Consider the following 14,739-nt stretch of genomic DNA (forward strand, 5'->3'; position numbering starts at 1 on the left):
ACGCCCACTGCACAGGCCGACACCAGGAGGTCAAGCTGCCCAGGCACGGTCTGCAACAGAGAAGCACGCGGGACAAGGGGGTGGAGGGGTGGGGTAGGTGGGGCGTATGTAAGAGGTGGGGTGAGGGATTGGGAGCTACAAAGGGAAGGGAGAGCACAAGAGGGAAACATGGAGGGAAACTGACACAGAGAGGGTGGTATGGACTAGCAGGGAGAGCATGGGAGCAGACCACAGGCCAGACCTCCATGTGGGGGCACAGGTCAAAGAGGGATGGGCATTCAGAGGACAGGCACAGGCTAAACAGAGGCATTATGTGGCTAGGGTAGGCAGACAGGGGGACGAGGAAGGGAGCGTGGATTAGTGCGATGCTCCTTCAGCACCACAGCCAGCCCAGAGCAGAGGCAGCTCTCCCAACCAGACTCCTTCTACCACCTGGCCCCTGCTCATTTCATTGTCTCAACCTTACCTCATATACCCCACAGAACACAGACATGAACTTGCTGAGGACAGCAGCACAGATGCTGGCAATGTGGACGAAGGGGCCCTGGGGGAGGGGGAGCAAGGGGGCAGAGGTCAGAGGCCAGATGGAGGCTCTACAGCACTCACTGGACTAATAATCCTTACTCCAGGCACTGTGCCTGGAAATACAGGAGTTACACTGAGGTCCCGTCCTCACGAGGCCTCATCCCAGGGAGGAGGAAGAGGAGAAACCAGTGTGTTTCTCCTCTCCAGAGAGCAAGGGTGGCGGAGGGTGGGAGGGCACGTGTTTAGAGGAAAGAACCTGAGGAGCCTCCCTCAAGTAGAACTTTGAATGATAGGCGGGAGGGATCCACGCAGATGTCAGGCGGAAGAATGTTCCAGGCTGGGAAAACAGCACACAGGGGCCCTGAGGGGCCCAGGGCAGAGGGACTGAGGGACAGATAGGAAACCTGTGAGCCAAACACAGGCAAGCAAGGGCAGAGGCCTGGAGAGAGGAGCAGCCGGAGTTCACGGTCTCGAAGGCCATGTAAGAAGCTCCGATTAGGCCAGGGTGTGGTGGCGCATACCTGTAATCCCAGCACTTTGCAAGGCCAAGGAGGGCAGTCACCTGAGGTCAGGAGTTCGAGACCAGCCTGACCAATATGGTGAAACCCTAGCTCTACTAAAAATACAAAAATTAGCCAGGCGTGGTGGTATGTGCCTGTAGTCCCAGCTACTCGGGAGGCGGGAGAATCGCTTGAACCTGGGAGGTGGAGGTTGCAGTGAGCCGAGATCGTACCACTGCATTTCAGCTTGGGCAAGCGAGCTAGACACTGTCTCAACAACAACAACAAAAAAACTTTCAATTTTATTTTAAGAGGCATGGAAAGCCTGAAGAAGTTTTTGACCAGGGGTCAGATGAGGCTGATCCCATTTTTAAAAGATGCCTCTGGCTGCTGGGTGGAATATGGCAGTAGGGGCAAAGGTGCACACCAGCAGAGAACGGAAGGAGGCTGCACCCTACTGAGCAACCTTGAAAATAGCACAGCCTCGTTCTCAGTCCTGGTTTTCTCAGATTCAAGCAAAGGAATTGGTCTGGATGATCTCTAAGACAGTGTTCTCAACCAGGGGAGATTTTGTCCCCCAGGGTCCATATGGCAATGCCTGAGGACATGCAGGTGTCACAACTGGGGGATGCTGCTGGGCATCTAGGAAGGGTCAGAGGCCAGCAGTGCTGCCAAGTCCCTTCCACTGCACAGAATAGCCTCCCCACGGCACAGAGTTTTCCAGCCCCAAACGTCAGGGGTGTCCAGGCTGAGCACCTGCTCCAAGCTCCCCAGGCTGTGCGGTTTTTTGTCATCGGACCCCAAGTGGAGGACCTTCCAAAGCATTTCCCCTTCCTAGTGTCCCCTGGCCCTGGCCTTGGTCCTGTCCCTCTGATCCTCTTCCACTCCCAGAGCTCCCTCTAGAGTTGGTGCCACCCTGGCTCCTGAGGGCCCTTCCCAGCTCTTGCTTCTGTCATGCCAGGCCTACCTCTTTCCCCACGGGGATGCCACTGCCCAGGCCCGCAGTCAGGGCGACAACCTTGGCCACAAAGGCTTTTATCGTGAGGTATTCCTTCAGGACAACCCCACGAAGTATCGTCTTCATTTCAGGGATTCCAGAGCCTAAAAGCATTGAAAGATTATGTGCAGAGTCAAGGTGGAGGTTAAAAGGGAGATGAATGTCCAGAATATGGGAATGGGAATTGGAGAGGGCTGAAGAGGCAGTGGTGGGGAGGGTGGGGCCAGGCAGCACAGGACTGTGGGTGGGGCTGGATGATGGGGGAGACAGACAGGGCCCCTCTCAGGCCACCCAGCTCAGGCTGAGTATGGTGGCAAGTTCTCACCAACAGCCTGGGGAGAGATGAGGTGGCAGAAGAGGGCGCTGAAGAGGATGAGGACGAGTGGGAAGGTGACCCAGACCAGGAACTGCAGAGGAAGGCTGGGCCGCATCTGCGCATAGGACCACTTGTAGGCTGCGGAGACACATGCCTGGGGTTAGGCAGCGCGTGGCTGAGCAGCTGTGTCCACAGTACCAGGAAGTGTACCCGGCGTGTTCTCAGGCCATGCTCCTTCTGTGTGCCCCTCCCAAGATGGTGCTGCTCTCATTTGACACATGGGAAGCCTGAGTTATGGGAGGTGATGTGGCCTGTTCCAGTTGGTAGTTGGTGGCTGTGTCACGAATCCCACTGGAGTACCGGGGCTGGAGGACTGGGTGTGACCAACCACCCGGTGTGCCCAGAACCAAGGGCTTCCTGGGATTCAGGATGTTCAGTGCTGAAACTGGGAAAGTCCCAGGGAAACTGGGGCAAGTTTGTTACCCTGTTAGAGGGGCATCCACTGCTTGGGTGGCAGTGAGTGGAGGGGCGTAAGAAGGGGAGCAGGGCTAGGTCTGGTCTTTTCTGGGCCTAGAGTCCCACCTGATCCCTCTCTGTGCAACATTCGCTTCCCATAACACACCCTGCTTACCCTAAGTAGAAACTCCAGAAACAGCTGTGGGCAAAGGTCCAGGTTAAACCTACCCTGAAGGCTTTTGGCACTGACATAGTCCATGCTCCAGCTGACCAGAGCCATCAGCAGTCCTAGAAGCACCAGAAAGATCCAGTCTTCCCCTAACTTTCTTCTCACCACCTGTCCCAGGCGGCGGACACAATCTAGGAAGAGATGGGGGGGGGGAAAAATATATATATATAGATAGATAGATAGATAGAGAGAGAGAGAGAGAGAGAGAGAGAACAGCTAACCAGTCACTACTTTGGGTGCTAGACCCAAGATGGGAGGGGAAGCTTTGGGTCCTCAGGGTCCATACAGTTTACGCACTGAGTTTCTCATTACCCCTCTGCTGATCGCTGCTCTGGCCCCGGCAAAAGGCACCAAAGTCCAATTCCCCATGAATACTTGAATTCCTTTCTAAAACTCATTTCTTGAAGTTGTGGGAGGAATAACAGGGAATAGGCCAAGTGCAAAGGAGGTGGAGAGAGGTGCCTTTTCCTTAATACTTAGAGGGGCCAAGCATGGTGGCTCACACCTCTAATCCCAGGACTTTGGGAGGCTAAGGCGGGAAGATTGCTTGATGCCAGGAGTTCAAGACCAGCCTCAGCATCTCAACAAAAAAAGTTTTAAAATTACCTGGGCATGGTGGCATGTGCCTATAGTTTTAGTTACTGGAGAGGCTGAGGCAGGAGGATCACTTGAGCCCAGGAGTTCTAGGCTGCAGTGAGCTATGGTCACTCCACTGCACTTCAGTCTGAATGACAGAGTGAGACCCTGTCTCTTAAAAAAAAAAAAAAGAGTAGAGTTTTTGTAGCAGGGAAAAGAGTACGTATGTGCAATGGGATGCCCAAGTTATTCTCCTAATCCCTATACCTCTTTCTACTCCAGATTTATTTATTCCTCAGTCCCCATCACCTTGACATTTAGAATAGTGATCCTCATCCTTGCTGTCCACGGTAGAACTGGAGCCTGTCTTCTTGGGCATCCCTATGTCCCGCTCCCTGTCTGAGAATTGTTCTTTGTGATGGCCATAAATCTGGACAGAGAGAGAATGATCAGTGTCTGCCTTGTTGAAGAGTGAAAAAAAATAATAGAGGGCAGCAGACAGACTCACAGAAGAAAAAAGCAACAGCTTTTTTGAATTCTGGGAGTTGACTGCAGGCAGGGTGACTTTGTGGTCATCCCTGCCCTCTACTCTCAACCCTCCATTTCCACATTTCCCACCCTTTCCCTTGTCCATTCATCCTACCTTCTCTCCACCCATTCTCCAACCTGTACTCACCTTGATCCAAGGTAACCTTTATCAAGGAGGCCAGTTTCTGCTTTGAAGCAGAGGTACAGGACTGTGCTGAACCTGGCAGCCCATATCATTCAGGTGTTTTGTGTCACTGTGCTTTCTGTATGTCCCACAATTTCCCCAGACTACCTGCATTAACTTTCCTCCTAATATGAATGGCGAGAACAGACTGGGCTATCAGGGCAGTCTTGGTTGCACTTTGCCTTGGTGTGTCTAGCCTTACCTGAGGTGCCTCAGGACCTCTATTAAGCTTCAAGCCCATCTACCTCATCTCCCAGCGCTTGTATGCACACACAGGAACTAGCTTGAAAAGGCAGGTCAATCTACTTCTTCCTACAGCCAGATAATTAGACCCCCACCTGCCCTACATGTGAAGGGGGCAGAGCAGCTCCCTCAGATCTGGTGGCCCTCCACTGCCATCCCCAGGCAAAGCATGTGTGTCTGTGTGGGGTATGGAACAGCTCAAACTGCTTTTAGCCTGCCCCACTCCCACTACACTAACCGTCCTCTGGGGCCAGGGTCAGTCCAGGCCATGTTGCTGGATTCTGGGAGAGCCTGAGTAGAAGAGATCTGATTTCACAATATGAGCAGCATTTTACGCCACAGTCCTGAACAGGCACACACATGAATTACCCTGCTCATGGCTGTTTGTCTTCTGGGTTAGTGACCGAGGAAGGCAGTGTTTCCTTCCAAAGCCTACCTGGGACCCAGAGAGAGAAGACACTTCCCCGTGGAAGTCAGACAGCTGAGGCTGTCTCAGCTCCTCGAGGCCCCAGGCCGGTGGAGACAAGGAAGGGGGTTGCTTTCATATCATCACACCTGCGCTGAGAAAACACTTCAAGGGCCAGATCTGTTCTAGCTGGTCCCATGCTAAGCACCACACCAGGGCAGGGCGAGGGGAGGGCAAGGGAGAAGTCAAAACTCAAGTCTACAAGTGATACAATGTCTGGGATTTGTTAAAAAGTATTCCACCGTGTAAGCCAGGTTCCGTGGCTCACGCCTATAATCCCAGCACTTTAGGAGCCTGAGGCAGGCAGGTCACCTGAGGTCAGGAGTTCGAGATCAGCCTGACCAACATGGAGAAACCCCGTCTCTACTAAAAATACAAAAATTAGCCAGGCATGGTGGCGCATGCCTGTAATCTCACCTACTCAGGAGGCGGAGGCAGGAGAATCGCTTGAACCCGGGAGGCGGAGGTTGCGGTGAGCTGAGATCGTGCCATGGCAACTCCAGCCTGGGCAACAAGAGCGAAACTCCGCCTCAAAGAAAACAACAACAACAACAACAACAAAAAGTATTCCACGGTGTGTAGAGGGGTGAGGGTGGGGAAGGGGAGAATAGATGGAACAATAGTGACAAAATATTGATAACTGGCGGGGGGGGGTTCTTGGGGCTTCACTGTACCATTTTGTTTTTGTGTAAGTCTGAATTTTCCATAATAAAAATTAAACAAAGAAACACTAATCCAAACTCTTGTTTGCTTTTGAGACCTGTAGAAAACAGCTCAATTTTACTCCCCAAACTAACCATAGCTTCCCAACACGAGGCTTCATGCTCACCTGGCCAGTCTCCTCACTGTCACCAGGAAGTGCCATAATGGCACTGTTACTCAAGTTGTCATCCCACCCAGATATGACCACGTACATCAGTGAGAGCACAGGGCCAGGGGGAGGGGTCTTCCCCCTACTGATCCCAAATGGTGTTCAAAGGCCTAGTCAGACCCTGCTATCTCCCAATGCTTGATACCAGCCTACACTGGCCTGTATGTCCCTGTTCCCTACTGGGTCCCTGGTGCTGCCTTTGCAAATACTCCTGGGGGTTGGTCAGGGACTGAAAGCAGATCCTTTTGACCCCCAATGTTGAGATCCCCTGCACAGCTCATGCCTCAGCTTCCCAGCTGTAAACCTAAAGGAACTATAGGCTCCCTATTAAAAAAAAATTAATTAATTAAAAAAAGTATTTTAAGTTATGACCAGACGGGGCACAGTGGCTCACAGCTGTAATTCCAGCACTTTGGGAGGCCAAGGCAAGTGAATTACCTGAGGTCAGGAGTTCGAGACCAGCCTGGCCAGCATGGCAAAAACCTGTCTCTACTAAAAGTACAAAAATTTGCCAGGCATGGTGGCGGGTACCTGTAATCCCAGCTACTCAGGAGGCTGAGGAAAGAGAGTTGCTTGAACCCAGGAGGCAGAGGTTGCAGTGAGCCCAGATAGCACCACTGCACTCCAGCCTGGGAGACAGAGTGATACTCCATCTCAAAAAAAAAAATAGAAAGTTCGGGCCAACTGTCCTCTGGACAAATTCTATCCTCTGTTGTTCTCTGCATTCTTTGGAGGGAGAGGCACACTTACTTATTAGCCATGACCTATCTTTTTCTATGACAATTTCACAACCTTTCCTTTAGTTGTGCCCATCCCCATTCCCTCTTTCCTTGGTGGTCATATCCCACCAATCCCACAGCAGGAGGCTGCTCATCCCTAGACACTCCTAATTAGTCTGCATGCTTCTGTTGCTGGGATCACATCTCTGCACTTTTCCAGGTGCCTAACACTTAATAGGTTTTCACTTGATCATCTTGCCACCTAAAAGCTTGATTACATCTCTGCTCATTTTGACGTTGGTAGATATTTGATCACTGATATGCAATTCAGTCTGTTTTCTACACGTGCCCAATTCCTTTCTTCTGCCTTTCACAGAAAGATTCATGTGTTTGTGTATTCTGCAGAGGGTCACAGAGGCAGAAATCTGGCAGTGTCTGCCTGTGGGTGAGGGTGTAGGAGACAGCTCCCAGCACACTGCAGTGTGGGCTCCTACGCAATCCACTCCACGTAGGTTATGTAAGCACGAGCTATTCGTGCATGTGAGGCTCTGCTGTTTCCCCATAAGATTTGGGTTCTCTGTTGGTAAAGGTTGTATGAAAGTGCATGCATATCTCTCTAAGTGCATATTTAGGTGAGCCCAGACTTTGAAAGATTTTCATATTTTGAACATATTACCATGTACTTGTTTTTTAAGTTAAAAAAAGTGACACTGCTCCCTCTTCTCACCCAATTCCTAATTTTCACCAGTCCCTGGCACCACTGTCTCCCCTCATCCATGGCTCCCCTCTCCCCTTATAGCACTTTACCTGTGTGGGGTGGACGTTGTGGCGGGGCCTGCATCCTTCCGGAGCCTGTGCTGGAGGCCCCCGTTCTCAGAGGGCAGTCCGTAGCTGGTGCAGTGTTCAAAGGGCATATACTGGTACTGGGGGTCACTCCCCCACCAGCTTTGTTCACCCCCACGCTGCTGTGACCGGGATTGCTCCATGTTCCCTCCCCCCGAGCCCCGGCCAGGCCTTGGCCTGCTTGCCCCTGTCCTTCCCCCAGTGTAGCTCCTTAAGCCTCTGCTCTTGCTGTCCCCAAGGCGTCTGGGGCAGCATGCCCACCTCCAGCTATTTATAGCCCCCTCTCCGTCACATGATCCCCCACTGCCACATCTGATCTGCTTGGGGTCGAAGCAGGTGTGAGTGCAGTGTGGGGGTGGGGGTTGGGATGAGGACCTGAGGGACAGCCCCACAGGGAATTCCCTCTGCTGAGCCAGTGGCATTGTCCCCCTCCTTAGTCACCAGTAGTAGGCTTCCAGCTCCATATCACTGGTCCCTCTATAAATATCGCCTGGACCTGGATGAGAAACTGCTGAGTATGCTCTCAAACCTATGTGTAGAGCCAGATCTGCATGGAAGCCCTCCAGCTGTCCATCTCTCTTCTTCAGGATGCGGAAGGTGAGGGGTGGGTGCTGGATAAAGATGAAGTGACTCGAAGATCTGGAAACACTGGAGCGTTAACTCACCTGGGAGAGTAACTGGTGCCTCTCTGCCACCTCTCCTGGCTGGCTTGTTCCCAACTCTCTGTCTGCCCAGGGTTCTGTCTGGCCAGCTCTGCCAGCCCATCCCATGTCCAGCGTTCTTCTCCAGCTCTTTGCCCTCCTGTCTGCCAGAGGCTGCTAATAACAGCTTGGGGGCATCCCCTGATCCCATTCTTATCACCCGCTGGGTGTGGAACGCTTATGGGAAGTGGGAAGTCAGGGGTCGGTAATAGACTTGGGTTCTAGAATTTCTCCCACTTCCCAGACTGTTAGGTGTCAGCCACACTGCTAACCTGGAGGGACTGAGCTTCCATTTGGACTGTGGAGTGCCCACACTGGCTCCATCAGATAGATTACAGGGGAGATAGCAGAGGAGAATCGAAAGTAGACAAGAGGCACAGGGAAGGGAGAGGTGGCAAAGGAGTGAGGGCTTCTCATGACAAATCCGACAAACGTGAAAGATGATGGGGAAGTGCTCTCTGCTATTCTTCCCTTTTCAGGTCAATAAATACTTTTTGGCCAAGGACAAACTTTTCTTCCTGGCATCACATTATAAAACCAATTTTCCTATGACATATCTTCCCTATGAACTCGTCACTATGGGAGAAAAGTTATAAACTGGGCCAAAGTAAAGTTTAGGATCCATTACCAAGTGGGGTCTGTCCCAGGACAGTCCAAGTTTAGGAACTGCAGGGCAGGGACACCAAACATCTGGTCTACAATGTGATTTTGACCTAGGCTAAATGGAACCATCCAAAGCAAGAGGGAAGCCAATATCATGAAAAGTACTTTTTCTAGGGCCTCAACATCATTAATCATCAGGAAAATACAAATCAAAATCATAATGCAATATCACCTCATACCTATTAGGATGGCTATCATCAAGAAAGCAAGAAATAGCCAGGTGTGAGGGCTCATGCTTACAATCCCAGCACTGTGGGCGACCAAGACGGGCAGAATGCTTGAGCCCAGCAGTTCGAGACCAGCCTGGCAACACGGGGAGACCCTGTCTCTATAAAAAACACAAAAATTACCCAGGCACGGTGGTGCATGCCTGTAGTCCCAGATACTTGGGAGGCTGAGACAGGAGGATCACTCAGGCCCGGGAGGTGGAGGCTGCAGCGAGCTGGGAAGCCACCACTGCACTCCATCCTGGTTGACAGAGTGAGATTATGTCTCAAAATAATAAATAAATAAAAAGATGAGATAAATGTTGGCGAGAATGCAGAGAAAAGGGAACCCTTGTGCACTGTGGGTGGGAATATAAACCGGTATAGTCATTACGAAACAGTACAAAAGTTCCTCAAAAGGTAAAATCAGAACTGCCATATGACTCAGCAACTCCCATATATCCAAAGGAAAGGAAATCAGTATCTCAAAGAAGCATCTGCACTCCCACGTTCATTGCAGCATTATTCACAATAGCCTAGAAACGGAAAGAACCTAAGTGTCCACTAACACATGAATAAAGAAAATGTCATGTGTACATAAATATATGTAATGGAATACTATTCAGCCCTGACAAAGAAGAAAATTCTACCATTTGTGACAACATGGATGAACTTGGAGGACATTATGCTAAGTCAAAACATGACATTATGCTAAGTCAAAACATGACATTATGCTAAGTCAAAACATTGCAGACACAGAAAGAAAAATACTGCATGATTGCACTTGTATGTGGAATCTAAAACAGTCAAACTCATAGAAGCAGAAAGTAGAGGGTAGTTGCCAGGGGCTGGGCTGGAGTAGGGGACGGGAGAATGGGGACATTTGGTCAAAGGATACAAAGGTTTAGTTATACAAGATGAGAAAGTCCTGGAGATCTGATGTACATGGTGACTATAGATAGTAATACCACATACTTGAAATTTGCCAAGAGGGTAGATCTTAAACGCTCTCACCTCCCTCTACTCCCACAGCAACTATGCGAGGTGATGGATACGGTAACCGGCTTGATTGTGATCATTTCATAATGTACACATATATCAACACATCAAGTTGTGCACTGTTGGAGGCCGCACAAATGTTTCTTATGATTAGGCACAATTGAAGCCTGTCAGTAACAATATGAACCTGTGATCAATTAAGCAGCTGACCAATCATTACCTCCTTCTCCTTGTTCTTGTTACCCAGTAAATATCAAGGGCTGAGAAGTTTAGGGGGCTGCCTTTGCTCACCAGAAGCAGGGAGCTCTCCTCTTCTCCATGTTGCCTTTCCTTAAAACAGTTTCTTTTGTCTTAAGTTTTCATTTCTATATTCGTCCCTTTGTTCAGTCATAATGACAGTTTCAAGTGGTAACAGTAGTAACTGCTGTAATCATGGTCTCAAGTACTAGTTGTGGCAGTCAGCCACAGTACACCTTAAATATGTATAATTTCTATTTGTCAATTATACACCAATATAGCTAAAAAAAAAAATCAGCTCTAACAACAATCCCACAAACCTCAAGGCCTATAAATCTCTCCAAAAAATTACAAGTGAATTGAGAAACTAAAGATTCTGTGATGATATCCACCTTTTCTGCAGGCAGAAAATAAGGACAGACATCTACGGGATTGGTAGGAGCAGAAAGGATTACTTTCTTAATAAAGAAAATAGAATCCATGGGTTCCGCCCTCCCTCCGAGTCTCTACCCTGGCTGCTGCGTGGGAGAGAGGCTGAGATGGCAGGTGAGATCGCCAAGGCTCAGGTCACTCGGCCTGGTGGCAACACGATCTTCGGGAAGATATCTGCAAGGAAATCCCAGCCAAAATCATTTTTGAGGATGACTAGTGCCTTGCTTTCCACGACATTTCCCCTCGAGCACCAACACATTTTCTGGTGATACCCAAGAAACATGTATCCCAGATTTCTGCAGCAGATGATGACGAAAGTCTTCTTGGACACTTAATGATTGTTGGCAAGAAATTTGCTGCTGATTTGGGCCTGAATAAGGGTTATGGAATGGTGGTGAATAAAGGTTCAGATGGTGGACAGTCTGTCTATCAAGTTCATCCCCATGTTCCTGGAGGTCAGCAGATGCACCGGCCTCCTGGTTAACCACGTTTTGGGGATAATTTTCCCTTCTCTAGGCAATGATTAAGTTAGGCAAGTTCCAGTATGTTAAATAGCACACTTATTTTTGCCTGTGTATGGAGAGATTCAAGAAATAATTTTAAAACCACAGACATAACAAAAGACATTGTTGCATGAAAAAAAAAAAAATAGAGTGCCAAGGTAACATTGCATTCCTTGGAGGGCTTTAGAAACAAGATTCTCCCCTGTTTGTGGAGTATAGCTCTCCTGAAGGTAATCAGTTGCTGTCGGAACTTGATAAATATAAGCAGCAAATATGAGATGCAATTACGATTTTCTTACTATTTCTGAGAAAGGCAGGTCCCTAAAACAGAGCAGCCTAGTCCTGGACTCTGAGATTTGAAGGCAGAGACCAGTGGAGTGAGGAAAGTACTCACATCCAGCCAAGCTGAGTGGAAGTGTGTGGTCTAGAAGGAAAGCACCAACTGCAATTCTTAAAACCAGATTCTGAAATTAGGAGGGTCAAAGACATCTACAGGCTGCCAGTGCTGGAGGACAAGGGTTTGAGAGTAAATATCCTGTGTTTGAAATTAGGAATAGTTTAAATCCCACGGGTTTAAATCCCTGCAAGAGAACAAGAAAAGAAAATGTAGACCATGCCCACTCCGTCACTCCATCACTCTGCTGGGCCTAGAAGCTTAGGTTCTTATTTGGAGGCACAAAGATGGGCTTCCGGGACTTCTTATGAAGCTCTTGAATGTGGAAGCAAATTCATAAGCATGCATAAATGGTAGATATTCTGTCGGGGTTTATTTACTTTATTTACTTATTTTTTGAGATGGAGTCTCACTGTCACCCAGGCTGGAGTGCAGTGGCATGATCTCTGCTCAGTGCCACCTCCGCCTCCTGGGTTCAAGCAATTCTCTCACCTCAGCCTCCCGAGTAGCTGGGATTACAGGCACTCATCGTCATGCCCAGCTAATTTTTGTATTTTTGTGGAGACGGGTTTCACCATGTTGGCCAGGCTGGTCCTGAACGCCCGACCTCAGGTGATCTGCCCACCTTGGCCTCCCAAAGTTGTTGGGATTACAGGGGTGAGCCACTGCACCCGGCCTCTTTTGGGGTTTTAAATAGATCATCCTAGGGTCCATTATACAAAAAGTTTAAAAGCCCATAGGCTTATGGAATTGCTATTTGAAGGAAAATTGTACAAAGTCGCCATACAGGATACATGGACGGGAAGTTTTGTGTTGGGTATAAGTGAATGCATTTTCTTTCCGGGCTACACCCTTGTTTTCAGAATCTCACGTCTTCCAGTCTGGCCTCCCCAGCATACTGGGCAGTAAAACCCTTATGCTCTTTAAAGGTGTTTTCAGTCATCATTTTCCCTCTGCGTATCCAGGCAGCCATGAAACCCATGGCCACCTACTTTCTGAAATTTTAGCTAAGCTACAGCTTCCTCTGAAGACACTTTCTCTGTAGTGCGCTCCACTGGTGGTCATGTCTCCTCTCCTCTTTGTTGTGCCTTGCCTCCTTATTCTATTTTTTTTTTTTTTTTTTGAGATGGAGTCTCGCTCTGTCACCCAGGCTGGAGTGCAGTGGCGCGATCTCTGCTCACTGCAAGCTCCGCCTCCCGGGTTCACGCCATTCTCCTGCCTCAGCCTCCCGAGTAGCTGGGACTACAGGCACCCCCCACCACACCCAGCTAATTTTTTGTATTTTTAGTAGAGACAGGATTTCACCATGTTAGCCAGGATGGTCTCAATCTCCTGACCTCGTGATCCACCTGCCTCAGCCTCCCAAAGTGCTGGGATTACAGGCGTGAGCCACCGTGCCGGGCCAGCCTCCTTATTCTTTGAGCATCCTTAGTCCTTTCCCATCCTCTGCACTCAGGCTTTCCCTGTAGTATTCCACAGGTCTCTTTCTCCCCCTTCTGGCTTTTCAAACATGATACATTTTTTCCCCACACTCCTACCTAATTAGGACTTAAGATGGAATAAGGTTTTGGGTCTCAGTTTCATTCCCCCAGCCTAATGGGAGGAATCTTACAGCCCAAAAAAAAAGTGAGGAGGAAGAATCCTTCATGCCAGAATGAGTCACAGAAGCAAGGCTGTTAGCATATGCTCAAACTGACAGCTTCGGTTTCACATTCTGACCTCAGTTTCCTCAGAAAGGCAGTAACTAGAGGGTTAAGAAGATAAAATAACGCATGCAAAAAACATGCTATAGGCCGGGCGCGGTGGATCACGCCTGTAATCCCAGCACTTTGGGAGGTTGAGGCAGGTGGATAACGAGTCAAGAGATCCAGACCATCCTGGCCAACATGGTGAAACCTCGTCTCTACTAAAAACACAAAAATTAGCTGGGCGTGGTGGCATGTGCCTGCAATCCCAGCTACTCGGGAGGCTGAGGTGGGAGTATCACTTGAACCCGGGAGGCAGAGATTGCAGTGAGCTGAGATCACGCTGCTGCACTCTAGCCTCGCGACAGAGACTCCGTCTCAAACAAAACAAAACAAAAATGTGCTATAGTGTTTGACTAATAGTAAGAACTGTTCACTCATATTAAACTGAAGCTCATTCTGTGAGTTAACATTTGTCAAGCATTTTTTATGCATTAACATCATGTGATTTACATGCATCGTCACATTTAATCCTCATGGGGACAGTGGAAGGTAGACACAATTTTCCTCATTTTTAAATAAGGGAAATTGGGGCTGTGTTAGCTACCTTGATCAAGGTCTCCAATATCTTCAAAGGCAGACCCAGCACTCAAAATCAGATCTACTGAATTCTAGAGTCCATACCATTAAAGCTACATTTGTGGACAGGCACAGTGGTTCACGCCTGTAATCCCAGCACTTTGAGGCTGAGGTGGGTGAATCACCTGAGCTCGGGAGTTTGAGACCAGCACCGGCAACATGGTGAAGCCCCGTCTCTACTAAAAATACAAAAATTAGCTGGGTGTGGTGGCGAGTGCCTGTAATCCCAGCTACTTGGGAGGCTGAGGCAGGAGAATGGTTTGAACCCAGGAGGCAGAGGTTGCAGTGAGCTGAGATCGCGCCATTGCACTACAGCCTGGGTGACAAGAGCAAAACTGTTTCAAAAACAAAAGGGAAAATGACTCCTTCACAGAAGCATGGGGAAGATGAAATGGAAAGCTCCTCTCAGAACAGCTGTAGCTACTATTAATGTCTTCCTCTTTCTCAGATTAGACACCTTTCCTCCTGCCCATTTTTTTTTTTTTTAAGATGGGGTTTTACTATGTTGCTCAGGCTGGTTTTCAACTCCTGGGCTCAAGCAATCCTCTCTCCTTAGCCTCTTGAGTAGCTGGGACTATAGGTGTGTATTACTGTGCCTGGCCCATTCTTTATTTTTTAGAGACGGGGTTTTGCCATGTTGCCCAGGCTGGTCTCGAACTCTTGAGCCCAGGTGATCCACCTGCCTCAGCTTCCCAAAGTGCTGGGATTACAGGCACGAGCCACTGTGCCCGACCAGCCCGGCACCATTCATAATATCACAGCTTTGAATGGGTGTGGTGGCTCATGTCTGTGATCCCAGTACTCTGGGAGGCCGAGGCAGGAGGATC

At 49.2% G+C, this 14,739-nt stretch overlaps 1 protein-coding gene and 1 pseudogene across 1 annotated transcript in view; one reads left to right on the forward strand and one right to left on the reverse strand.

The window, feature by feature from the left end:
• Positions 1-7,804, reverse strand: part of CLCN1 (chloride voltage-gated channel 1) — a 39,462-nt gene extending 31,658 nt beyond the window's left edge. The window contains 7 exon segments of the mRNA XM_033192441.1: positions 467-544; positions 1,993-2,126; positions 2,348-2,476; positions 3,023-3,154; positions 3,909-4,029; positions 7,418-7,440; positions 7,443-7,804. Of these exon segments, the coding sequence (XP_033048332.1) occupies positions 467-544; positions 1,993-2,126; positions 2,348-2,476; positions 3,023-3,154; positions 3,909-4,029; positions 7,418-7,440; positions 7,443-7,596 (771 nt within the window). The 5' untranslated portion in view covers positions 7,597-7,804.
• Positions 7,805-10,798: 2,994 nt separating this feature from the next.
• LOC117072368 lies at positions 10,799-11,340 on the forward strand (annotated as a pseudogene).
• Positions 11,341-14,739: the final 3,399 nt, after the last annotated feature.

This window comes from Trachypithecus francoisi, unplaced genomic scaffold (genome assembly GCF_009764315.1).
Source record: "Trachypithecus francoisi isolate TF-2019V2 unplaced genomic scaffold, Tfra_2.0 Lachesis_group4, whole genome shotgun sequence".
In the NCBI taxonomy this organism is placed as follows: Eukaryota; Metazoa; Chordata; class Mammalia; order Primates; family Cercopithecidae; genus Trachypithecus; species Trachypithecus francoisi.